Below are 26,329 nucleotides of genomic sequence, written 5' to 3'. Positions count from 1 at the left end.
CATGGGTTCTAAAGTTACTCCCCTGAAAGCGGTAAAATTTTCTATTTTGGCCCTTTCAGCCATATAGAGGTTTCATTTATGCTTTGATTTGATGCAGACTTGCACAGAATGATTATCTTGATGATCTCTAGGCCTGGATCAAAACTGGGTCATATCAGGTCAAAAACTAGATCATCAGGTCAAATCATAGGAAAAGCTTGTTAACAACATAGAGGTCACATGTATGATCCTGTCTTCATGAAACTTGGTCAGAATGTATATCTTGATTATCTTTAAACCACTTTGAAACTGGGTCATATGGGTCAGAAACCAGGTCATAAAGTCATATCAAAGGAAAAGCTTATTAACACTCTTCAGGCCACATTTATGACCATCTTCATGAAACTTGGTCAGAATGTTTATCTTGATGATTTCTAGGCCAGGTTTGAGTCATATGGGGTCAAAAACTAGGTCACCAGGTCAAATCAAAGGAAAAGCTTGTTAACACTCTTAGAGGCCACATTTATGACTGTATCTTCATGAAACTTGGTCCGAATGTTTGTGTACATGAACTATCAGATAAATGTTATGAAATATTGGATAAATTTTTATCTGGGTCATGTGTGTTCAAAAATTAGGTCACCGGGTCAAATCAAAGAATAAGCTTGTTTACACCGTGTTTGGCACATTTTTGATTCTATCTAGATAAAATTTGGTCAGAATGTTTGTAATAATGAAGTCTTAGTCGATTTCAAATCTAGGTCATGTGGGGTCAAAAACTAGGACATGAGGTCAAATCATAGGAAAAGCTTGTATACTCTTTAGAGGCCACATTTTTGCTCCAATCTTCTTGAAACTTTGTCAGAGTGTTTGTTTTCATGAAATTTTGGACAAGTTCGAATCTGGGTCATGTGTGTAAAAAATTAGGTAGCTAGGTCAGATCAAAGAAAATGCTTGTTTACACGCAAGAGGCCATGTTTTTTGGTCCAATCTTAATGAAAACTGGTCAGAATATTTGTCTCCATGAAATCACTAGGTAAAACATGTTTACACTGTTATGGTGTGTTACACAGGTGAGCGACCTTGGGCCATCTTGGCCCTCTTGTAATTCAATTCCCATGCTTATAAACCACATGCACAGGGGTTTCGCAAATGACTGCATCATTAGGCAGTTTGCTTTCCAGGTACTCTAAATGGATGCTCAAAATATTTGAATAATGCCATTTGCATTTATCTTTGAAACAAAATGCTTAAAATTTTCATCTCAGAAACTGATGAAAAAGCTTAAAGCTTCCAAATAGACCAAATGTTTAATTACATGGTTGGAAAAGCACTAGTTTTAATATTGCACATGAACTGTTATAGTTAGAGCTATAAAGGGAGGTCATTAAATACAATAGTTTCAATAAATCATTCCAGTATATTCAGCAATATTCATACCTTTGACAAATGTTAATGAAAGTAATTAGGCCTAAAAAAAATTCTTTGTTACCGGTAACATGCTCAAAAAAATATAAAAAAAATAGGGTAGGTAGGTAGGTCAGAACATTTTTTTTTTTTATTTTTTTTTATTAAGGGAGACCTTTTGGAAATTATTTTTGTGTCAAAAATGAATACAAATAAGGGGGTTTATGCCTTTAGAGCATCAGTAAGTTGATTTCTAACATCACTGGTCATGTTTAAAGCATAAAAAGTGCAGTTTTGCAACTTTTTGTTAAAAATTTCAAAAACTTATTCTCCAAGGCCATAAAAACGTTTAGGGTCGGGCCAAAAATTTAGGTCAGGTCGGGATACCGTAAACAAACAATTTTTTTACGCCTTATCAGAAATAGGATTTAACAAGAAATTAATGTATTTCATGTTCATAATGGAAAATGTGGCAGCCGCATTTTAAACAAAGGCATTATGAATCTGTGTTAACTAAATCAAAGTTTACCAAGCAACCATTTTTAGCACAAGAGTGGGAAATTAGATACATTCTTGAAAATTGAGAACATAATAAATTTAAAAACACTGCCTTACAATTCCCAAAGAAAGAATATTACAGAAAAAGAAAAGTAAACAAGAGGACCATGATGGTCCTGAATCGCTCACCTGTCCCCACATGACCCAGTTTTGAAGTGAGCATGACGTCGTTTTTTCCATTATTTGACATAGTGACCTAGTTTTAGAGCTCATGTGACCCAGTTTTGAACTTGACCTAGACATCATCGAGATAAAAATTCTGACCAATTTTCATGAAGAGCATTTGAAAAAATATGGCCTCTAGAGAGGACACAAGGTTTTTCTATTATTTGACCTAAAGACCTAGTTTTTGAAGGCACGTGACCGAGTTTCAAACTTGACCTAGATATTATCAAGGTGAACATTCTCACCAATTTTCATGAAGATCTCATGAAAAGTATGGCCTCTAGAGAGGTCACAAGGTTTTTCTATTATTTGACCTAATGACCTAGTTTTTGATCACATGTGACCCAGTTTCGAATCTGACATAGATATCATCAAGGCGAACATTCTTACCAATTTTCATGAAGATCTCCTGAACAGTATGGCCTCTATGACCAAGTTTTTGACTGCACGTGACCCACTTTCGAACTTGACCTAGATATCATCAAGATGAACATTCAGACCAACTTTCATGAAGATCCATTGAAAAATACGGCATCTAGAGAGGTCACAAGGTTTTTCTATTTTTAGACCTACTGACCTAGTTTTTGACCGCACATGACCCACTTTCGAAAATGACCTAGATATTATCAAGGTGAACATTCAGACCAATTTTCAGGAAGATCCATTGAAAAATATGGCCTCTAGGGAGGTCACAAGGATTTTCTATTTTTAGATCTACTGACCTAGTTTTGGACCACATGTGACCCGGTTTCGAATTTGACCTAGATATCATCAAGATTAACATTCTGACCAATTTTCATGAAGATCCATTGAAAAATATGGCCTCTAGGGAGGTCACAAGGTTTTTCTATTTTTAGACCTAATGACCTAGTTTTTGACCGCATGTGACCCACTTTCAAACGTGAACTAGATATCATCAAGGTGAACATTCTGACCAATTTTCATGAAGATCCATTGAAAAATATGGCTTCTAGAGAGGTCACCAGGTTTTTCTATTTTTAGACCTAATGACCTAGTTTTTGACCGCATGTGACCCACTTTCAAACTTGATCTAGATATCATCAAGGTGAACATTCAGACCAACTTTCATGAAGATCCATTGAAAAATATGGTCTCTAGAGAGGTCACAAGGTTTTTCTATTTTTAGACCTAATGACCTAGTTTTTGAACGCATGTAACCCAGTTTCGAACTTGACCTAGATATCATCAAGATGAACATTCTGACCAATTTTCATGAAGATCCATTGAAAAATATGGCCTCTAGGGAGGTCACAAAGATTTTCTATTTTTAGACCTACTGACCTAGTTTCAGATCGCTCTTGACCCAGTTTCGAACTTGACTTAGATATTATCAAGATGAACATTCTGACCAGTTTTCATGAAGATGCGTTGAAAAATATGGCCCCTAGGGAGGTCACAAGGTTTTTCTATTTTTAGACCTACTGACCTAGTTTTTGACCGTACTTGACCCAGTTTCAAATCTGACCTAGATATCATCAAGATGAACATTCTGACCAATTTTTATGAAGATCCATTCACAACTATGGCCTCTAGAGAGGTCACAAGGTTTTACTATTTTTAGACCTACTGACCTAGTTTTTGACCGTACGTGAACCAGTTTCGATCTTGACCTAGATATCATCAAGATAAACATTCAGACCAACTTTCATACAGATCCCATGAAAAATATGGCCTCTAGAGAGGTCACAAGGTTTTTCTATTATATGACCTAATGACCTAGTTTTTGAAGGCACATGACCCAGTTTCGAACTTGACCTAGATATCATAAAGTTGAACATTCTGACCAATTTTCATAAAGATCTTGTGAAATATATGGCCTCTAGAGAGGTCACAAGGTTTTTCTATTTTTAGACCTACTGACCTAGTTTTTGACCGCACATGACCCAGTTTCGAACTTGACCTAGATATCATCAAGGTGAACATTCTGACCAATTTTCATAAAGATCCCATGAAAAATGTGACCTCTAGAGTGGTCACAAGCAAAAGTTTACGCACGCACGCACGCACGCACGGATGGATGGACGGACGGACGACGGACGCTGCGCGATCACAAAAGCTCACCTTGTCACTTTGTGACAGGTGAGCTAAAAAGGAATTATATAATATATTGTATATTTACTATGACCTTTTATGTAATAATTCACAGCGATGTTAGCGACCTTATGATTAGTTTCCTGATTATTATCTGAAATTTTCTTAAACAGATATACACGTAATTATATGGAACATATTTGATCATACATTATTTTAGAATTTTTTTTCAAAAAAATAGTGCTTCTGTTTCAGAACTTTCTGAAGATCTGACAAGGATTTTTGGATGACATATTAAAGTCTGAAAAAAAAAAAGGATTAGTCATATTATGGGTGAATTATTTCAGTACTGGGAGCTGTTTTGAGATGGGGACACTGGCAGAATGTATTTAAGAAATAGCAGATTTTTAAAGATTGCATTGTCAAAGTAGCCATCTGTTTTCAGACATTTTCAGACAGTAGTGCCTTTAAATCATAAACATTGTTTCAGTAATAATTCAGAAGATTTCAGTGTCTGAATTATTCTGAACTACTATCTAAAATGTTGTGATATCATTTAGAAGTAATCAGAACATTTTCAAACACTTTTTCAAAACAATGAAATGTTTAAATGTTATTCTTATTCTGAAATAGTCAGAATACATGTATTTTGACACTTCAGAATACAGACCAGTTCAGATATAGTTCAGGTTTAATCCGAACGTACTCAGACAAGTTTAAGAACACAGTATTCATGCTCAGTCATTATTCTGACAATAACTTTCTGTTCCAGTATGAAAAAAAACAACAAGAGTTGTCCCACTTGCCGTATTGAGTCATCTAATGATGCAAGACACCTGAAGTTTGTAAGCATTCCGCACAGTAATTTCTCAGAAACCAGCTTATATGCTAAACTTTAACCAAAATGTTTAAGTAAAAAGAGATAAAATTTTGATTAAATAAAAGCTGAGTTACTGGTAACTTACTGTGTGAAGTTACCTTATGATGCCAAAATGTGAACATTAAAAGCATATGTTAAACAGTTACAGACATCCATAAAAATAATGATATAACTACTGGCAGTAACTTTAACTTTTGTTGTTCATGTAAATGTGTTCATACATTATCCCAGTTGTAGGTTTATAAACTAATAAGTGAGAATCCAATACACATTTTTCCGTAAAATAAAATTCAGTTAAAGTCATTTTCAATTTTTTAAAAACTAGCATATTTTATAAAACTTTTTTATGCCTAAGATTCAAAGACAGGGGAGTCATAATGTGTTTAAAATGTCAGTTGGTTCATCCACGTGTCCTTCCTCCACAGTCAGTCGATCTAGCACAATTTCTTGTGTAGAATATAGCATTCAGTTAGGCCATACCAAATTGATTAATAGTTCTTCGGAAAATTTTCAAAAAAAATAGGAGCGGGCGAGCGAAATTTTTATTTTATTTTTTTTTTCTCAATTTTGATTTTTTCAGAGGCGGGTAGATTTTACATGGAGCGAGCGGGCTTTTTTTATTTTTTTTCCCAGCTTGAACCCTTGAGGAGGCGGTTATGATTATATATAAAGTTAACATTTCTTTAGAAATAACACAGAAATCAAACATTTACAGTGTGGGTAACACAGTATATAGCTTTTCTATATGTTTTAAAGACTACATGAATGATTTTGCAAATAAATTCTTGCCAAAACTCACTGAATCACTTTATTTTTTTTATTTTGTAATTTTAATTACTAAGGAATGAGTGTCTTATTTTTAATTTTGATTTTTCTACATTAATCTGAAGACGTGCCTATTTAATGGCACAGGATCAGGAATATTTAAGACAAAACAGGCACATGATTGTGTGGAATAACATTTCTTCTGAAACACAGTTAGATGGCTTTGACAAATGAACAAATTTGTGCCCCTAGTGGAACTCCAACCCATAGAGGTGAGGGGAAGTAATAAACCACTTGACCAGTGAGACCAAACGGAGTTGGGCATACAGATGCTTCGACATTGCTCGAATCCCTTTGGAATAATTTCTTAACAGATCATGATCAGGCTAGCTTAAGCTTTTGTGGTAGAGATTCATTTCAGGCAAAAATAATAACAGACGGACAAAGAATGATCCCAATATGGCCACCCTTAAAAGTGTTGTTCGTTGTGCTTTGACTGAACTATAAATTCAGAGTTGGGGAAGTCTGTTTTTTTTCTTTCGTTCAAGCAATTTACAGCCAATTTTAAATATATCCTGGCGTCATGTGTACAAACAGGCAAAACTGGGGTTACAAAAGGACATATTTTGTTAGAAATTATTTTCATATCAACACTACTTATTTGAAAAGCTAAACAATTTTTAAAATTGACTAAATGTGTTTTGATAGAATATCTGACTGCTGTACTAAAGAAGTTACGTTCAAAAAGATTTGGGCCGAGACAATGTGATAGGTCGGTCAGGATCTGTGAACAAATATTTTTTTAAGATAGTAGTTGGCCTCAGCTTTGGGCTCTAGATCTAACATGCTGAATTAAACAGCTGATAACAAATGGTTTGAAAACTTGATATCTGAACAATATTTCCAAATATTTTTAACTGCATCCCCGTGCACGTCTTACAAGTCGGGCTTCGTTCTTTTCACTGTATTGAACAAAAGTAGAATGTGCCTATTTCATTACCTACCGGCACATCGAAGGTCACTCCAGATTTAAAACAAATGATGAACAACACCATAACTCCTGACTTTTTGAGTTTGGATCATCAGCTACATGACGCATGAAATCCGATCAATATCACTTTGACGCATTAAAACAGCGATAAAACCTGTTTTGCCGTTATTATTCCGGACCGCATAATCGAAAAAAAAAAATTTTTTTCGGAGATTTTTATGTACGTGCGGGCGGGTAATTTTTATTTTTTTTCTCGGGAATGAAATTATTGATGCGGTAGTTCCGACGAACGACATATCAATTTGGTATGGCCTTAAGGACAAAGAATTGTTACAACTTCATCAGAACATTGAGACCATTGTGTACTTAATTCCTCCTACAGTTTCCATCTAAATAAGATGAAACTTTGTATATCACCAACATGAAGAGGACGTGTGCATGTTGTTGGGATGTTTATTTTTGTATAAAAAATCAACACAAAATGTGCAGATGTCTCTAATCATTGGCATATATTTCAAAAACAAGCACACGGACATGTACATTTTATTTTGCCATATTATAGACCATATGTTTATTTACGACTATGAGAAGTTTCATTAAAATCTACATTGAAAATGTTGTTAAAATTGTGACTTCCCCATAGACGCACATGATGAAAACTTATGCAAGGTCCAAATCTTTCAAATCAGTTTAGCAAAACATCAAGCAAACAAACGTATCTTTTTAGCTCGACTTTTCGAAGAAAAAGTAGAGCTATTGTACTTGCCCCGGCGTAGGCATCGCCGTTGGTTAAAGTTTTTGATAAAGTCAAATATCTCTGTTACTATCAAAGCTATTGACTTGAAACTTAAAATAGTTATTTACTATCAAAGTCTACACCAGGAGAAACAATCCCCATTACTCTGATTTGAATTTTGACAGAATTATACCCCTTTTTAACTTAGAATTTTTGGTCAAAGTTTTTGATTAAGTCAAATATCTCTGTTTCTATCAAAGCTATTGACTTGAAACTTAACATAGTTATTTACTATCAAAGTCTACACCGGGAGAAACAATCCCCATAACTCTGATTTGAATTTTGACAGAATTATGCCCCTTTTTTAACATAGAATTTTTTGTTAAAATTTTTGATAAAGTCAAATATCTCTTTTACTATTAAAGCTTTTGGCTTGAAACTCAAAATAGTTATTTACTATCAAAATCTGCACCAGGAGACACAACTCCAATAACTCTGGTTTGAATTTTGACAGAAATATGCTCCTTTTTAACTTAGAATTTTTGGTTAGAGTTTTTGATAAAGTCAAATATCTGTTACTGTTTAAGCTTTTGACTTGAAACTTAAAATAATTGTTTACTGTCAAAGTCTACACCAGGAGAAACAATCCCCATAACTCTTATTTGAATTTTGACAGAATTATGCCTCTTTTTAACTAAGAATTTTTGGTCAAAGTTTTTGTTAAAGTCAAATATCTCTGTTACTATCAAAGCTATTGACTTGAAACTTAAAATAGTTATTAACTATCAAAGTCTACACCAGGAGACACAACTCCATTAACTCTTATTTGAATTTTGACAGAATTATGCCCCTTTTTAACTTAGAGTTTTTGATAAAGTCAAATATCTGTTACTATTAAAGCTTTTGACTTGAAACTTAAAATAATTGTTTACTGTCAAAGTCTACACCAGGAGAAACAATCCCCATAACTCTGATTTGAATTTTGACAGAATTATGTCCCTTTTTAACTTAGAATTTTTTGTTAAAATTTTTGATAAAGTCAAATATCTCTGTTACTATTAAAGCTTTTGACTTGAAACTTAAAATAGTTATTTACTATCAAAGTCTTCACCAGGAGACACAATTCCCATAACTCTGATTTAAATTTGGACAGAGTTATGCCCCTTTTTAACTTGGATTTTTTTTTTTACTGGCAAAGCACTAATTCAGAGTCAAGCACTGAGAAAAGTAGAGTGCGCTGTCTTACGGACAGCTCTTGTTTATTTGCCAGATTTTCTAAGTATATTCTGAAGCTTTAAAATCTTCTACATTGAAGAAAAAAAATTTATCTGAACATGAAGAACTACCTTAATACAGTGTTATTTGTATGTTTTGAACTGCATTTTTTTGGGGAAAAAGGGGGAAATGTGATTTTACATAAGCATTCTTTATTTTTTTCTAATCACACCGGGAAATTGGTGTGTAACATTTCACTATGTAACAGAGATGATGTTGAAAACACGAAGAAACTGGGTATTTTTTTTTACGAAAAGAAAATGAACCGACACTTCCTGGGACATTTATTTAAACAGTAACACTAAAATCTTACTTAAAAGTTGTGTTTGAAACATTTGCTTAGTGGTACTAATCTTTATTACACTTCAGCAGAACTAAAGCAGAATCCTAAGAGGGAGGGCACCATGTGGAGAAGTAATGAGTTTCTTATCTGCAGACTGCAGAAAAAGTCTGCAGTTTAGGGAAAAATTGCAGACTGCAATCTGCAATCTGCTAAAATGTCGATCTGCACAGTTTTCTGTGGTACAACATGCATGTTACATTCAATTTTTAGGAGCATTTTGACCTATCTCTACCTAGTAAAGAGTTTCTTGTGGACTTAATTATATTATATCTATAGATTGTTTTTAAGGATTAATATCCTTGTGTTCTTACTATAAATAACTCCCGACACCTTTTTTGATAATTGGCCAGAACCCCCCCCCCCCCCCCCCCCCCCAAAAAAAACACGCCATTTGAAAACAACTGTAGGTTTTTATATATATATATATAAATTTTACTCCAAGAGTTTTGTTATAACAAATTGTATATATAGTACAGAACTGTTTTTACACCTTTGACAGACTTCAGTTTATTATGTTATACTGCGCCAGTAGAGAAAATTAGGTGCCTTCCAGTAGGGGGCAATACTTCATTCACATGTTACAAAAGGAATTTAATTCAGACTTAAAATAAATGTTCAGCATCATCACCTACATCATTTGACACAAGGACCATAACTCTGACACCTATATTTTATGAATTATCCCCCTTTTTACTTAAAGTTTTAGGTTAAAGTTTTGATGCACTTTCTCTCTATTTCTATTATTACCAAAATGATTCGATTCAAACTTTAAATAGTTGTTCTTCATCGTCAGCACCCATATCAATTGACACAAGGGCTATAATCTGACACTAATATTTTATGAATTACTCCCTCTTACTTAAAATTTCAGGTTAAAATTCCAATGCACTTTCACTCTATCTCAGTTATTACCAAACAGATTTGATTCAAACTTAGAGTAGTTGTACCACATCATCACCCATATCATATCAAGCAAGAGCCATATCTACTGCACCAGTATTTCATGAATAATTTCCCCTTTTCAGCTAGAAATTTTATGTTAATTGTGGTGCACTTTCACTATAATTATCTTTATTATTACTTAATGAATTTGATTTAAACTTAAATTAGTTCTTTCACATTCTCCTCCTCATTATATGGCACATGGCCAATTGTCTATGAATGATGCCAGAATTAAGGTCGCTGACTTTGAATTACTATTTACATTATCACCTGGCTTGGATTTACATTTTTATGCCCCCACTTTGTGGGAGGGGGGGAGGGATATAGATTTGCCCTTGTCTGTCCATCCGTCCTTCCGAGAATGTTGTGTTGCGTTAACTCCAAAAGTATTTGACGTAGAGTCACAAAACTTTACAGGAATGTTGGTCGCATGTGTAGTTGTGCACCTGGGGCTTCGCGTCCTGATTCATTCAGTTTTGTAGGAGTTATGGCCCCTGACTTTGTAAAAATTGGTCATTTTAGTGTTGTGTTGCGCCTAGTTCCAAAAGTATTTGACGTAGAGTCACAAAACTTTACAGGAATGTTGGTCAACATGTGTAGTTTTGCTCGAGGGGTTTTGCGCCCGGATTCATTCAGTTGTGTAGGAGTTATGGCCCCTGACTTTGTAAAAAATGGTCATTTTAATGTTGTGTCGCGCCTAGCTCCAAAAGTGTTTGAAGTAGAGTCACAAAACTTTACAGAAATGTTTGTCAGCATGTGTAGTTGTGCACCTGGGGTTTCGCGTCCGGATTCATTCAGTCGTGTAGGAGTTATGGCCCCTGACTTAGTTAAAAATTGTCATTTTAATGTTGTGTCATGCGTAGCTCCAAAAGTATTTGACCTAGAGTCACCAAAGTTTACAGGAATGTTGGTCAGCATGTGCAGTTGTGCACCTGGGGTTTTGCGTCCGGATTCATTCAGTATTGTAGGAGTTATGGCCCCTGACCTAGGAAAAAGTTTTCATTTTAATGTTTTGTCGCGCGTAGCTCTGAAAATATTTTACCTACAGTCATTACAAAGAGAAATGAGTTTTTTTTTACAGCATCAGCATAAATACACATAAGAGAAAAGGCAAGCAACATTAAAATGCGGTGATGGACAGATATCTAAAAATCTCAAGAAAGCATATATGTTTATATGTTCATTATATATGGTTATTTTTTGCATTTTTTAAATCCCCCTGCCACAAATGTTTGGGGGTTATAGGAATGGTCTCCGCTCGTCCTTCCATCCTTCCTTCCATCCGTCCTTCCGTCTGTCCGTAACACTTTCGTGTCTGCTCCATATCTCCTAAACCCCTGGAAGGATTTTCATGAAACTTGGGTCAAATGATCACCTCATCAAGACAATGTGCAGAGCCCATGAGTCAGCCTAATCGGCTCAAGGTCAAGGTCACAACTCAAGGTCAAATGTTTGAGCCTTCCATTTTGTGTCCGTTCTGTATCTCCTAAACCCCTTGAAGGAATTTTATAAAACTTGGGGCAAATGATTGCCTCATCAAGACGATGTGCAGAACCCATGAGTCAGCCATGCCAGCTCAAGGTCAAGGTCACAACATAGGGTGAAAGGTTTGAGTCTTCCATTTTGTGTCCGCTCTTTATCTCCTAAACCCCTTGAAGGATAATCATCAAGCTTGGGTCAAATGATCACCTCATCAAGATAATGTGCAGAACCCATGAGTCAGCCATGCCGGCTCAAGGTCAAGGTCACAACTCAAGCTCAAGGTTTTAGCCTTCCATTTTGTGTCTGCTCTGTATCTCCTAAACCCCTTAAAGGAATTTTATAAAACTTGGGTCAAATGATCACCTCACCAAAACAATGTGCAGAACTTATGAGTCAGCCATGCTGGCTCAAGGTCAAGGTCACAACTTAGGGTCAAAGGTTTGAGCCTTCCATTTTGTGTCCACTCTGTATCTTGTAAAGCCCTTGAAGGATTTTCATCAAACTTGGGACAAATGATCACCTCATCAAGAGCTCACGAGTCAGCCATGTCAACTCAAGGTAAAGGTCACAACTCAAGGTCAAAGGTTTGAGCTCTGTATCTCCTAAACCCCTTGAAGGATTTTCATGAAACTTGGGTCAAATGATCACCTCATCAAGACATTGTGCAAAGTTCATGAGTCAGCCATGTCAGTTCAAGGTCAAGGTCACAGCTAAAGGTCAAATGTTTACCCTTTCACTATACATAGCAGTGGCGGGGGATTTAGCTGTCTTTCAGACTGCCTTGTTTAAATAGCAACATATTGTTTTTCCAAAGTTGATCTTTGTCATGTAGTGGGGGCAACTGTGTCTCATGGACACATTTCTAGTTCCATTTGAGAAAGTCAACTGTTGTTATGCTGGAGTTACTTTAAACATGTATAATCAAATTTGCAAAGCATTTCATGCTAGGGAAGTAACATGGATAGCTTTTTAGCTCGACTATTCGAATAAAATAGTTGTTCCACATCATCACCTACATCATATGACACAAGGTCCATAACTCTGGCACCATTTTATCATGAATTATGTCCCCGTTTTACTTAGGATTTTATGTTAATTTTGATGCATTTTCACTATATCTCTGTTATTTCTCAAAGGATTTGATTCAAACTTAAAAATTAATTATTCGTCATCACCACCTACATCATTTGGCACAAGGGTCATAACTTTGACATCTGTATTTTATGAGTTATCACCCTTTTGTACTTAAAATTTGATTGAAACTTAGAATAGTTGTACTCCATCATCACCCACATAATACAATGCAAGGGGCGTAACTCTTCCACCAATATTTCATAAATTATGCCCCCTTTCTTCTGAGATTTTCAAGTTAATTATGGTGCACTTTCACCATATCTTTGTCATTACTGAATGAAGTTGATTAAAACTTAAATTAGTTTTTCCAGATCATCATCCTCATTAAATGGCACAAGGTCATTCACTCTGGCACAAATGTTGTATGAGTTATATCCCCTTTTTACATAGAATTAGTTTAATTTTGATGCTTTTAATATCTCTGCTGTTACTAAATGGATTTAATCAAACTTAAAATGGTTGTTCCACATTACCATCAAGTTGCAATGCACTTTTGCTGTATCTCCAGTATTACTAAATAGATTTGATTAAAACTTAATATAATTGTTCTGAATTATTAGCCGCATGATATGACACATGGTGCATTACTTTTGCAGAAGTTTTCCATGAATTATGTCCCTTTTCTACTGATTTAATTTATTGAAACTTAAGCTATTGTCCAATATCTTCATCCACATTTGAGTCATTAAACACTCCAGTGACAGCTCCAACTTCCTTAGATGTATCAAATTTCACTATCCACCATCGAAATAGTTGAGCGCGCTGTCTCCTGTGCAAGTTTCTGTCTCCAAAACTAATGCAGATATTGAATTGAAACTTCACATGTGTTTTCGGGGTTAAAAAACTAGTTGATAGCATCAAGGCCCGTAACTCTGACGTGCATTTGGCCAAATTGAACCCCCTTTTGGACGTAGAAAATACTGGTTAAAGTTTTGCGTGCCAGTACATATAGGTATTACTTAATAAACAAATATAGATTTGAAACTTATTTTTTCTTTTTCTAGATCAATTACCAACATCACTGGGAGAAGTTCTATAACTTTGACATGTATTTTGGGCAAATTATGCCCCCTTTTGGACTTTGAAAATTCTGGTTAAAGTTTTGTGTGCAAGTTATCTTCGAAACAAATGCAGATATTAAATCGGAACTTAACATGTGTTTTCGGGGTTATAAAACTAGTTGATTGCATCAAGTCCTATAACTCTGACATGCATTTTGGCCATATAATGTCCCCTTTTTAACTTAAAACTTCTGGTTAAAATTTTGCATACAAGTTAGCATCTCCCAAACTAATGCAGATACAGGCCCGTGTGCAGGTTTTTTTTGCTGGGGGGGCCCAACCTGGGGTGGGCTCGGGAGGGGATACCCCTCCCGATTGCGAAATTTTTTTAATATGGCACATGAATAGATGCATTTTCCTGCTACCTGAAACACCTTTAAGGATGCATGAATGTATCATATATTTAAGGAAAAGTCTACTTTTTAATCATTTCATCGAGCCTTTTTCAGTGTATGTATGATTGTACAGTCACAGTGTATGGACTTATTTTTCTGTATGACACCCAGTTGAAAAAAATGTTGAAGTTTTAAGATGATTATTAAGAAGACTACTCCTAGACTATGATAATTATGTCTCCCCAGGAGACAAATTGTTTTTGCCCTGTCCGTCTATTAAAGGTCAAGGTCACAGTGGCCTGTTCATGTAAAATCATTTTTTTGGAAATAACTTGAGAACCACTTGACCTACAATGTTGAAATTTAATAGGATGATTGGACATGCAGAGTAGATGACCCCTATTTATTTTGAGGTCACTTGATCAAAGGTCAAGGTCACAGGAGCCTGAACAGTGACTTGAGAACCACTAGGCCAAGAGTGTTGAAATTTAGCGGGATGACTGGACATGCCAAGTAGATGATCCCTATTGCAGCCAACCATCAGTGTCTCTTTGACTTTCGCTCCTGACCCCTTTTGACTTTTTGCCTATAGGACTTTGCATTGGGGGAGACATGCGCTTTTTTACATAAGCATTTTCTAGTTTTTTCCCATTTTTATGATTTCATGTAGTGAACTGAGCCAGTCTATATACTATGTCCAATATTGCAATTTTAACATCAGTCCTCTTAGAAAATCTCTAGAATAGACTGGCTTTTGTCTCTATGAACATAAAAAAGAAAAAAAATCATAGAAATGTCGTAATTATCAGTCTAGTGGATAGTCTAATTATTAAGGGCATCCTATTTGCAAAATGGCCAAATGTTTTTAGATTTCCAACAAAACAAACAAAATATTATGACAATTACTATTTACATCGTAGATTTCAAATGACAATGAACTCTTAACTGTACCAAAGATCTATAAAAATAAATAGATGTGTATTTTATACTTCTTTGATTGTACAAACTATAACATCACAGCACATATTAAGTGATATTTTTATGTATAAAACCCCTCATAAGTAACGAGTTTTAGATGCGTTTTGTGAGATTTATTGAGAAACTACTTTTAAAACTATGAGAGTTTTTAAGTAAGGTTATTGGACCCAAAAGAGTAAAATTGATACAGTAGTTTCAAATTCATAATTGTTGTAAAATAAAAAGATCAATTTAATAAATTTGGGGAATGTGCCTTAATGTAGAAACAAAATACAACCATCATAATGTTTCAATTTTCAGTTTCATTTTAAGATTTACTTAACAAAACCAACAATGTTCTGATCATTTTATAACACTTCCAAAGAGTAAAAAACATAATAGTTTCTCCACTACCCAATCAAGTACCGATCAAGCGATCAATGAAGCATGCACAGATAAACTTTTACCTGTGACATGCCTGGGGCTAATTTCCACTACCGGACACGGTTTTATGGCTCTTTAGCCTTTGTATTGCTGTCAAATCAAGCCAGTTGCGCTGGTGTATAAATTTGTTAATTGAGGGCCCCATAGTAATAAAAATCGTAACTAGGCAGCCAGCTGGGGGGGGGGGGGGGGGGGGGGTCCGGGCCCCCTGGCCCCCCACCTGGACACGTGCCTGAGATACTGAATTGAAACTCTATAGATATTTTAACATATAGGGTAATATTCCTGCTTCTGGGACGTCTTTGATTATTCGAGCACTGGCTGTCTCATGGACAGCTCTTGTTTGTTCTTTTTTGTAACATTTGGGCAGGAAAATATCAGAACAGGGCTGTTTTCATTTTCTCCTTTCCCCGATATTTTTCCTATTATTTACTTTGAACTTCATCTTTATCTTTCTCATTATCAGTTTCCTGAATGTTACAAATACAAATTATATAATTTTCATTTTGTTATAGGCCTAATATAATCTCAATTGCTAAGGCCCAACGATCTTATGTCGTTAAAACTTGCAGCCCGATCCTTAAAGGTGGATAATCAGATTTTGGCTAAGTAACGGATTTGTTTTAAACTTTAACATCTGATCATTTACACTCATTTATGTTCAGTTAGCGCTTAATACAAGTTAGGTTTTCACTGGAGATATTTTTAATAATTGGTTTTCCTACTGCAGTTGCCCAACCAAGATCGAGTTATTTTATCATAAGTATAAATGTGATAAGCATACTTTACCTAAGAAAATGTATAACTAACCGATATATTGTATTATATTCGTAAAATAATTGCATTAACAATTACATATACAGATTGATTTCATTAGAAATGCAAGTTTGAAAAATTATTATTACCTCCCTTTGCCTATCTTGGTTGCGCAACCAAGATAGAATGGAAAAAAATGAAATTCAGAAGCTACATGCATTTTAAAACCCACCTTTTGATTCAGATTGTTAAATATTTGGTATATCTATCCAATGCGAATGTAAAACTCGGAATTATATGGAAATAAAAAGAAATACCAAGCATTTTAAATATTTTCATATTAAAGGGGAGTAATTACAAATTTTTATGAAAATCAATAAAGTATACATTTCTAACAGGGATCTAACTCTAAGTAATGGGTATTTTTGTTTCTTAAATAAATCTCTAACAGAATATACAAAAAGTAAAAAATGTCACTAAATTTTGCTTAAATGTGATTGACCACCTTTAAAGTTGCTTTTTTATATAATTTTTATACCCTTACATTTTTGAACTGAAATTTTGTTCACCTTTGCATTCACGTCTTATAGGTTGTATTTCCATATGGAGAAAGAAATAAAATGTGATTAAAGTGAAAAAGCCATCCATCTTGCTGGTTGAAGGTCGGCGACTCTATGCAGATTGCATTCGCTCGTGCCTGCAATAAAGCTCAGAGAGGCATCTGGAGTCTTCTTCCACCACGAACTATAAATTTACCATGAACATGTGTGACGCCAAACCCCCCCCAAAAAAAATCATTCAGTGTGTTGATCTAACATGGAATGTAAATGTTCATCACAGCACGTTCCGCTGCATATTGCTTCGTGACGATGAGAAAGTCACATGACACTATAGAATGGCCCAAAGGGGTCCGACACGTGTGGGTCACCTTAATATGGCATAATAAATAGTCCTAAGCCACTGGGGGCAAAAACATTGGTCACAGTTATATATCTATTGACCAATGTTTTTGCCCCCAGTGGCTTAGGACTATTTATTATGCCATATTAAGGTGACCCACACGTGTCGGACCCCTTTGATTCCGCCAAACTGTTGTATTTATCAAACGCTCTTGAAATAGATGTTTTTACAAATATCACTTCATTTTGTTATTTAAACAATTATGTGCGCGAATATTACCATGTAGATGCGAATAATGCAATTCAAAAAATAAACAAATCTGAAACAACTCATGACTGCAGTAAGGGGAAGTAATCATAGGCTGAACACCACTAAATCCAGCTGTTCTTTATTTCATATAAAATCCACTCACTTCATAACGGTGTTTCGACATTTTCTAGCATATCAGATTTTTAGAGACTTATATTCCCATAAAGAACTAGATCGCTACTTTAGAAAAACAAAAAGAAAAGTGGGTGTTAACTTTTATATAAGAAAACTACAGTTCGTTAAATACAACCCGCTGAATTTACTACTTTTCGCTTCTTTCAATTTCTCTTTTCGTGACATTAAATTCTTACGCCGCCATTTTTATCTAGCATGCGATAGGAACATGCCGATTTCATAACAATGCAAAGTGATACATACTGAAACGCGGTAGGGTAGAAGTAAGCACGTTGCTGCCGAGAAAATGCACTAGGAAAGGAAAAAAGATTAGTACTATTTATATTTGGACTACTTGTGACTAGACCTGCGGAGGCTTACATTCTATTTGGTAGTGATCAGCCTCATAGCGGGGAGTTTGGTCCTTTTTAGATTTAGGGAATAGTAGTTTCGTATTTGTCCCGGGTACGTTTTCTAGATAAAACAGATAGATGTGTTTTATAGTTGTCTATATTCAATTGGTTATTTATGATGCTTTTTAAACTAAAGATTTTCGCAAATGAGTAATTGTTACATAAAATAAATAAATGCTCGAATTGAATCTTCTAGCTCCTTAAAATTGGTTGGGTCTAAAACTTACCTAAGGCATCGGAAGTCAGTCAAAAATGGAAACGGTCATACATCTGTCTAGATTCAGCTCAAATTTTAGAAAAACTACATTGTTATGAGACACTTATGCTGCCACTATTGCATGCTATAAAAATATACAATATGTTTTAGGTCATTACGCCAGAGGTCTCACTTGGTGTGCATTTAAGCCTTTTTTGCCACATAATTTTGTGTCCTAAAACCAATATTTGACTTGAAACGGCCGTATTTATACAAATCCATATTCAAACAAAGCTGACTGACTTCTTTATTTCCTTCAGTTTAGTAGTACAAAAATTCAATATCATGAATCTGATATCTATTTCAGGACAAGCAACCAGTATCCCTTCCCTAAGCAAGGTCCACGCACAAATCAACGAATCACAACACTTCCTCCAGCATGCCTCCTCCAACATCCAGGGGATCAACCAATCACAACACAGCAAGGCAGTGGACAAGAAATGTATATGTGTCATAAGAAATTACAGGACAAACCACTCAGAGCGTGAAAAGATCCGGCCGTACAGTTCGTTTTTGTAAACATCATGTTTGTAAACATTAAAGATTGCGTTTATGTAACCCTAACTACGGATTCCATATTTTAGTGTTTCTAGTATAAGAAAAACGTGAGCTCAAGCTAAAACAAAACATAATAAAAAATTAGAAAGGTTTTTTTGCAAGTAGAGAAAGTTTGGTTTGAAAACGTGTAAACAGATATGACCTAGTAATCGTAAGTGCTGACAGGCTTACATGTACGTGCATGCGCTTTTCTCAAACATTTTTATTTTTCTTGTGTGTTGCCCCATACAATACTAAAGAGTTTTTTCCAGTGTGCGTTACCCCATACAATATTAAAGAGTTTTCCAGCGTGTGTTGCCCCATACAAAATTTAAAAGTTTTCATTTTTTTGTGTGTGTTGACCAATATATAAAACAAAGTTTTTCATTATTTCGTCGGTTGTGGAATAAAAACATAAAGTTTTTCAAGGAACACGGGGGCGCTTTTTGAAACTTACTCATTTTTTTGTGTGTTTCCTGCAGACAATACTAAAGAGTTTTCCAGTGTGTGTTGCCCCATACAAAACTTAAATTTTTTCTCTTTTTTTTTTTTGTGTGTTGCCGAATAAAAGCATAAAGTTTTTCAAGGTACACGTGTGCGCTTTTTGAAACTTATTCTTTTTTCTTGTGTGTTGCCCCAATACAATACTAAAGACTTTTTCAGTGTGTGTTGCCCCATACAAAACTTAAAATTTTTCATTTTTTTGTCTGTTGCCCCATACAAAACATAAAGTGATTCATGTTACGCGTGTGCGCTTTTTCGAACTGTTTCATCTTTCTTGTGTGTTGCCCCCATACAATACTAAAAAGTTTACCAGTGTGTGTTGTCCCAACCAGTCAACCAATCAGAACACTTCCTCCATCATGCCTCCTCCAACATCCAGGGGATCAACCAATCACAGCAAAGCAAGGCAAGGGACAACAAGTGTATATGTGTCATATGAAATTGCAGGACAAACTACTCAGAGCGTGAAAAGATCCAGCCGTAAGTGCCGACGGACTTTCATGATACGCGCGTGCGCTTTTTTCAAACAATTTTATTTTTCTTGTGTGTTACCCCATACAATACTAAAGAGTTTTCCAATGTGTGTTGCCCCATACAATATTAAAGAGTTTTCCAGTGTGTGTTGCCCCATACAAAGCTTAAAATTTTTCCTTTTTTTTGTGTGTGCTGCCCCATACAAAACAAACATAAAGTGTACAAAATTAAAAAATTTTCATTTCTTTGTGTGTTGCCCGATACAAAAAATAAAGTGATTCATGTTACGCGTGTGCGCTTTTTCGAACTGTTTCATCTTTCTTGTGTGTAACCCCCATACAATACTGAAGAGTTTACCAGTGTGTGTTGTCCCATACAAAACTTAACATTTTTCATTTTTTTTTGTCTGTTGCCCCATACAAAATATAATGTTTACAGAACTTAAAATTTTTCATTTTTCCTAAAGAGTTTACCAGTGTGTGTTGCCCCATACAAAACAAACATAATTTAAAAAAAACAAAAACTTTTTCATTTTTTTGTTTTTCATATCTTTGCACCAAACAATAAGATTAAGGATGAACTCAACCGTTTAAACTAGGTGGCGGTAGGGGTTGGACAGGTGGGTGCGCGCGCGTTTTTTAAAAAACTTTTTCATTTTTTTGTGTGTCGTCCCATACAAAACTTAAAATTTTTAATTTTTTTGTGTGTGTTGCCCCATACAAAACATAATGTTTACAAAACTAAAATTTTTTAATTTTTTCAAAAGAGTTAATCAGTGTGTGTTGCCCCATACAAAACAAACATAAAGTTTACAAAATTTAAAATTTAAAATTTTTTCCTAAAGAGTTTACCAGTGTGTGTTGCCCCATACAAAACAAACATAAAGTTTACAAAATTTAAAATTTTTCAGTTTTTTGTGTGTTGCCCGATACAAAAAATAAAGTGATTCATGTTACGCGTGTGCGCTTTTTCGAACTGTTTCATCTTTCTTGTGTGTTGCCCCCATACAATACTAAAGAGTTTACCAGTGTGTGTTGTCCCATACAAAACTTTAAATTTTTCATTTTTTTTTGTCTGTTGCCCCATACAAAATATAATGTTTACAAAACTTAAAATTTTTCATTTTTCCTAAAGAGTTTACCAGTGTGTGTTGCCCCATACAAAACAAACATAATTTAAAAAAAAAAACTTTTTCATTTTTTTGTGTGTCGTCCCATACAAAACTTAAAATTTTTCATTTTTGTGTGTGTGTTGCCCCATACAAAACATAATGTTTATTGTCCAAAATCTGGCAACAATGAGTTGGATGGCATCCAATGATACCCCTGCTTGAGGCAGATAATACTCCATATACAAAGTATTTGTCTACATGACATGATAAATAAGTACATTGTACATGGAGGGGGACCAGAAACCATGGACTTGTTCTAAATGTTGAAATGTTCTTTTATCACTTTCCAAACCCAAAGCCTTAAATGTATGAAATTATGGAAATACCCTGTATATTAGCTGTTAATAATTTACTGTACCTGTTTCAGGATGAGAGGTACTGTATGGCACTGACGGCCTACAATCGTCAACATAAAAAAGATATAAAAGAACTTAAACCCCTTCAACAAAAAGCCTTAGATGCTCTGGTGGGTGGAGCTGATTGTATCTGCTGCTTACCAACTGGGTTTGGAAAATCTCTGGTTTATGAAATGTTACCTTTTGTAGACCCAAATTCACTGGTTGTTGTTGTTGTGCCTCTCAATGCAATAATTGCACAACAAATTCAAAAGCTTGGTAGTATGGCTATTTGTTTATCAAAAGGGAAGGATTTACCAACAAATCACATTGCTGATGGCACGGTAAGATATATATTCACCCATCCAGAGGATATTCTAAATAATCGAAAAATTACAGATTTCTTCAGACAGGATAATGTAAAAAGACTCAACATATATCTAGTGATTGACGAAGCACACTGTATATTAGACTGGGGGGAGGATTTCCGACCTGATTATAGACAGCTTTGTCAGTTAAGGGCCATATTTTCTTGTAGAGTTTTGGCACTGTCAGCCACAGTAACAAGTGTTGGGCAAAAACAAATCATGAAGAATCTTTTAATGGAGAACTGTAAAACTGTTATAACATGTCCAACAAAAGAAAATATAGAGTTTATAGTGCTTAAGCGACCAAGTGCCACTGCAAGAGGGAATTGTTCCACCACCCCTTATGACTATATATTTGAACCATTTTTGAAAGAGCTTAAACATATGGGAGCTAGCTTTCCCATCACAGTAATCTACTGCAAATTAATACAATGGATTGGCTACGCACGGGATCCAGACAATTTGCTATAGTGCATGTATAGTACCTTGAGTAAACACAAGACTTGAGGTACCTTAAATTTATTCATATTAAGTACGATATGCATTATGGAATCTGTATTCTCGTCAGGCTGTAACCACTTTGATTCAGGGGCGTAATAGGTTTTAGCAACATCAAAGCTATGAGGATTTATTAAAAGCCTAAATGATTCAAATCAACTAGAGTTTATCAATGTGTCAATTCCCGTGCGATGGCCTGTTAATCCCTGATCAGGCAAATATTGACCATTAATCAATGTATAAAGACTTATCAATCTAGATTTGAACATCATTGCAATGAACCTACCGTTGAGTAGCTTTACAAAAGGCTAGATCTATGATAGACTATAACTCAGAAAAGTAACAGTTCTACTCTTGAAAGCCTAAGCAACAAATTTTAAGTATCACCCGCACCTTTAACCCCATAAATGAGAGTCTTGAACTATTGCCTGCACATGTAGCCCAAAACCTTTTCCCGCCATACGTTAATGAGAAATTGAATATCAAGAAGCAAGAAGTATATGGTATATAGAAAGTTGTCGTGAGATTTTTTTTTTGCCCTCTCCCAATTACATACGAAAAACTTGTAGTTCATAAAGATGTATGGTAACATATTCACCTTTGTAACATTTATTTATTTATAAACTTAATTTTGTCAGGATGTATATACATATGAGTTATAGACATCTAGCACATGTTTGTTGGGAGCTTAATCCCTTATCTTAAACTGCTCGGCATAAACAAATGTATAGTAAAGTTAAGACCCATCTACGCACAGTTATGATACTGTCAAACAATATTTAGGTCGACGAAATTAATATCTACCAAAATGAATGTGTGTTTTGGGAGTGTTATTTTACTTTATGTATTTCTGTCGTCAATCAGTGCTGCATATTCTGAGAATATAGACACCTTGGTAAAACAAGAGGACCATGATGGTCCTGAATCGCTCACCTCTTCCCACATGACCCAGTTTTCAGTATGACGTCGTTTTTTCTATTATTTGACATAGTGACCTAGTTTTTGAGCTCACGTGACCCAGTTTTGAACTTGACCTAGATATTATCAAGATAAAAATTCTGACCAATTTTCATGAAGATCCATTGAAAAATATGGTCTCTAGAGAGGTCACAAGGTTTTTCTATTATTTGACCTATTGCCTATTTTCAACGCACGTGACCCTGTTTGAACTGACCTAGATATCATCAAGGTGAACATTTCAGATCAATTTTCATGAAGATCTTGAAAAATATGGCCTCTAGAGAGGTCAAACGATTTTTAATAATTTTAGACCTACTGGCCTAGTTTTTGACCGCACGTTGACCCAGTTTTGAAATTTGACCGAGATATCACAAGGTGAACATTCAGACCAACTTTCATAAGATCCATTGAAAATTATGGCCTCTAGAGAGGTCAAAGAATTTATACATTATTAGACCTACTGACCTAGTTTTTGAAGGCAGTGACCCATTTTTAAATTTGAAGATATAAAATCACACCAACTTTCATAGGAGATCCATGCACAATTATGGCCTCTAGAGAGGTTACAAGTTTTTCTATTATTTGACCTACTGACCTAGTTTTTGACGGCACGTGAGCTTGTTTCAACTTGACCTAGATATCATCAAGATGAACATTCAGACCAATTTTATGCAGATCCATTAAAAGTATGGCCTCTAGAGAGGTTCACAAGGTTTTTCTATTTTTAGACCTACTGACCTAGTTTTTGACCGCATTGACCCTGTTCGAACTGACCTAGATATCATCAAGATGAACATTCAGACAATTTTCATACAGATCCCATGAAAAAATATGGCCTTAGAGAGGTCACAAGGTTTTTCTATTATTTGACCTATTGACCTAGTTTTTGATGGCACGTGACCCACTTTCGAACTTGACCCAGACATCATCAAGTTGAACATTCTGACCAATTTTCATGAAGATCTCATGAAATATATGGCCTCTAGAGAGGTCGCAAGGTTTTTCTGTTTTTAGACCTACTGACCTAGTTTTTGACCGCACATGACCCAGTTTCGAACTTGAACTAGATATCATCAAGATGAACATTCAGACCAACTTTCATACAGATCCCATGAAAAATATGGCCTTTAGAGAGGTCACAAGGTTTTTTTTTATTCTTTGACCTACTGACCTAGTTTTTGAAGGCACGTGACCTAGTTTCGAACTTGACCTAGATATCATCAAGGTGAACGTTCTGACCAATTTTCATGAAGATCTTTGAAATATATGGCCTCTAGAGAGGTCACAAGGTTTTTCTATTTTTAGATCTACTGACCTAGTTTTTGATTGCACGTGACCCAGTTTCGAACTTGACCTATATATCATCAAGGTGAACATTCTGACCAATTTTCATGAAATCTTGTGAAATATATGGCCTCTAGAGAGGTCACAAGGTTTTTCTAATTTTAGACCTACTGACCTAATTTTTGAAGGCACGTGACCCAGTTTCGAACTTGAACTAGATATTATCAAGATAAACATTCTGACCAATTTTCATAAAGATCCCATGAAAAATGTGACCTCTAGAGTGGTCACAAGCAAAAGTTTATGGACGCACGCACTGACGGACGACGGACACCGCGCGATCACAAAAGCTCACCTTGTCACTTTGTGACAGGTGAGCTAAAAATATGATTACGCAAAATGAAAAACTCATGGAGAAAATTGACACAGTTGAAACTGAACTGCGCGAGGAGAAAACCAGAAACAATCAGCTTAGAGAAAAAGTTGATCTACCAGGACAATTGAATGATCCTACTGTTCACTGCTGTGATCTCGCCTTCTGACTTGACATATCACAATGCCGGACAACCGATTATCTTCGAAAGGACCATTACCAACATGGCGAACGCTTACGACACATTCACTCCGCATCTACATTTTTAACATGGGAATTATGGTGTAACCGGGCGAAAACGAGTACCTTCAGTTTGTAAAGGATGGTGCCCATGTGACGTAGAATTATATCCACGCAAGTGGTGGCCTTGATGACGTATCAAGTAGCAGAACCGTCGTAATGGAACTCGAGAGTGAGAACCAGGTTTGGATAAGAACTACCAAGAGTGCAACGCACGGAAGTGGAAATCTACATGGCAATGAATTCTCCGCATTTTCTGGATGGGTTTAGTTTCCATGATTGACTTGTATCAGAACTACGATAATTAAAATATAGTGCATAGCATTCAAGAAAAATTTAATACAAATTGTTTTGCAGTCCATACGTAAGTCTTAACAGGTCATCTGTAATTATCTGATAATACACCTCATGACTTCTAACGATATTGAAATACGTAAAATAAACACTAGTCAAAGAGACACTGCAATAGGGATCATCCACTTGGCATGTCCAATCACCCCACTATGTTTCAACATTCTGGGCCTAGTGGTTCTCACGTTATGAATTGGAAACGGTTTTCCATGTTCACGCCCCTGTGACCTTGACTTTGACGGAGTGATCCCAAAATCAAAAGCGGTCATCTACTCTGCATGTCCAATCATCCTATGAAGTTTCAACATTCTGGGTAAAGTGGTTCAAGTTATTGATGGGAAATGATTTTACATGTTCAGGCCCCTATGACCTTGACCTTTGATGGGGCGACCCAAAAAACAACAGGGGCCGTCTTCTCCATAAGCCCTATCATATTATGAAGTTTGAAGGTTTTAGGTCAAATGGTTCTCTAGTTATTGATCAGAAATGGTGATGGAAGGACGGAAGGAGGGACAGGGCAAAAACAATGTCTCCTCCAGTGGTGGGGGGGGGGGGGGGGGGGGAGAGACTATTGAGTTGGTTGCCTTACTGCTTCAAGTTACAGGGCTGGCAGAATCATGAAAAGGTAGTATCACTTCTGAGCCTTTAAATCTTAAGCCATCTTTTCAGCTTTAGAGCTGCTTTTGAGAAAAGCGCATTTCCCAAACGCCAACGCCTTAAGTGGACATCTCATGGAAGAAATCTGGTATTAGTGCATGATGATCATAAACTATGTAATAATTAGTGATGCTACAAAGAAAAAATACATGTTTTTTTATGTTGCCCCAAACTAGACTTAAATCATCTGTAATTGATCTGATAATACATCATACTTCTAACGATATTTATTACATAGTCAAAGTTGACTCTGTGGTCATGCACGGCATGTCCAATCACCCCATCTATGTTAAATCTCTAGTGGTTATATTAGATAAAAGGTT

General features: G+C 35.5%; 1 protein-coding gene across 1 annotated transcript; it reads left to right on the top strand.

Annotated features, from left to right (window-relative positions):
• The first annotated feature begins 19,654 nt into the window (after positions 1-19,654).
• On the top strand, positions 19,655-22,230 carry LOC128546726 (recQ-like DNA helicase Blm). The gene is made up of 2 exons (XM_053517999.1): positions 19,655-19,775; positions 21,279-22,230. Exons 1-2 carry the CDS (start codon positions 19,655-19,657, stop codon positions 22,112-22,114), a joined length of 957 nt encoding a protein of 318 aa, XP_053373974.1. The 3' UTR covers positions 22,115-22,230.
• Positions 22,231-26,329: the final 4,099 nt, after the last annotated feature.

Source organism: Mercenaria mercenaria, chromosome 11 (genome assembly GCF_021730395.1).
Source record: "Mercenaria mercenaria strain notata chromosome 11, MADL_Memer_1, whole genome shotgun sequence".
Taxonomy (NCBI): domain Eukaryota; kingdom Metazoa; phylum Mollusca; class Bivalvia; order Venerida; family Veneridae; genus Mercenaria; species Mercenaria mercenaria.
The sequence above is the reverse complement of the archived record's forward strand: the minus strand, read 5'-3'. Positions and strand labels throughout refer to the sequence as shown.

Excerpts from the sequence above, each read along its gene's own strand:
- LOC128546726 (XM_053517999.1), top strand. The coding sequence starts at position 19,655 with ATGCCTCCTCCAACATCCAGGGGATCAACCAATCACAGCAAAGCAAGG. Across the intron at positions 19,776-21,278 it reads GAGCGTGAAAAGATCCAGCC|CTGTTAATAATTTACTGTAC; the intron begins GTAAGTGCCGAC and ends CCTGTATATTAG.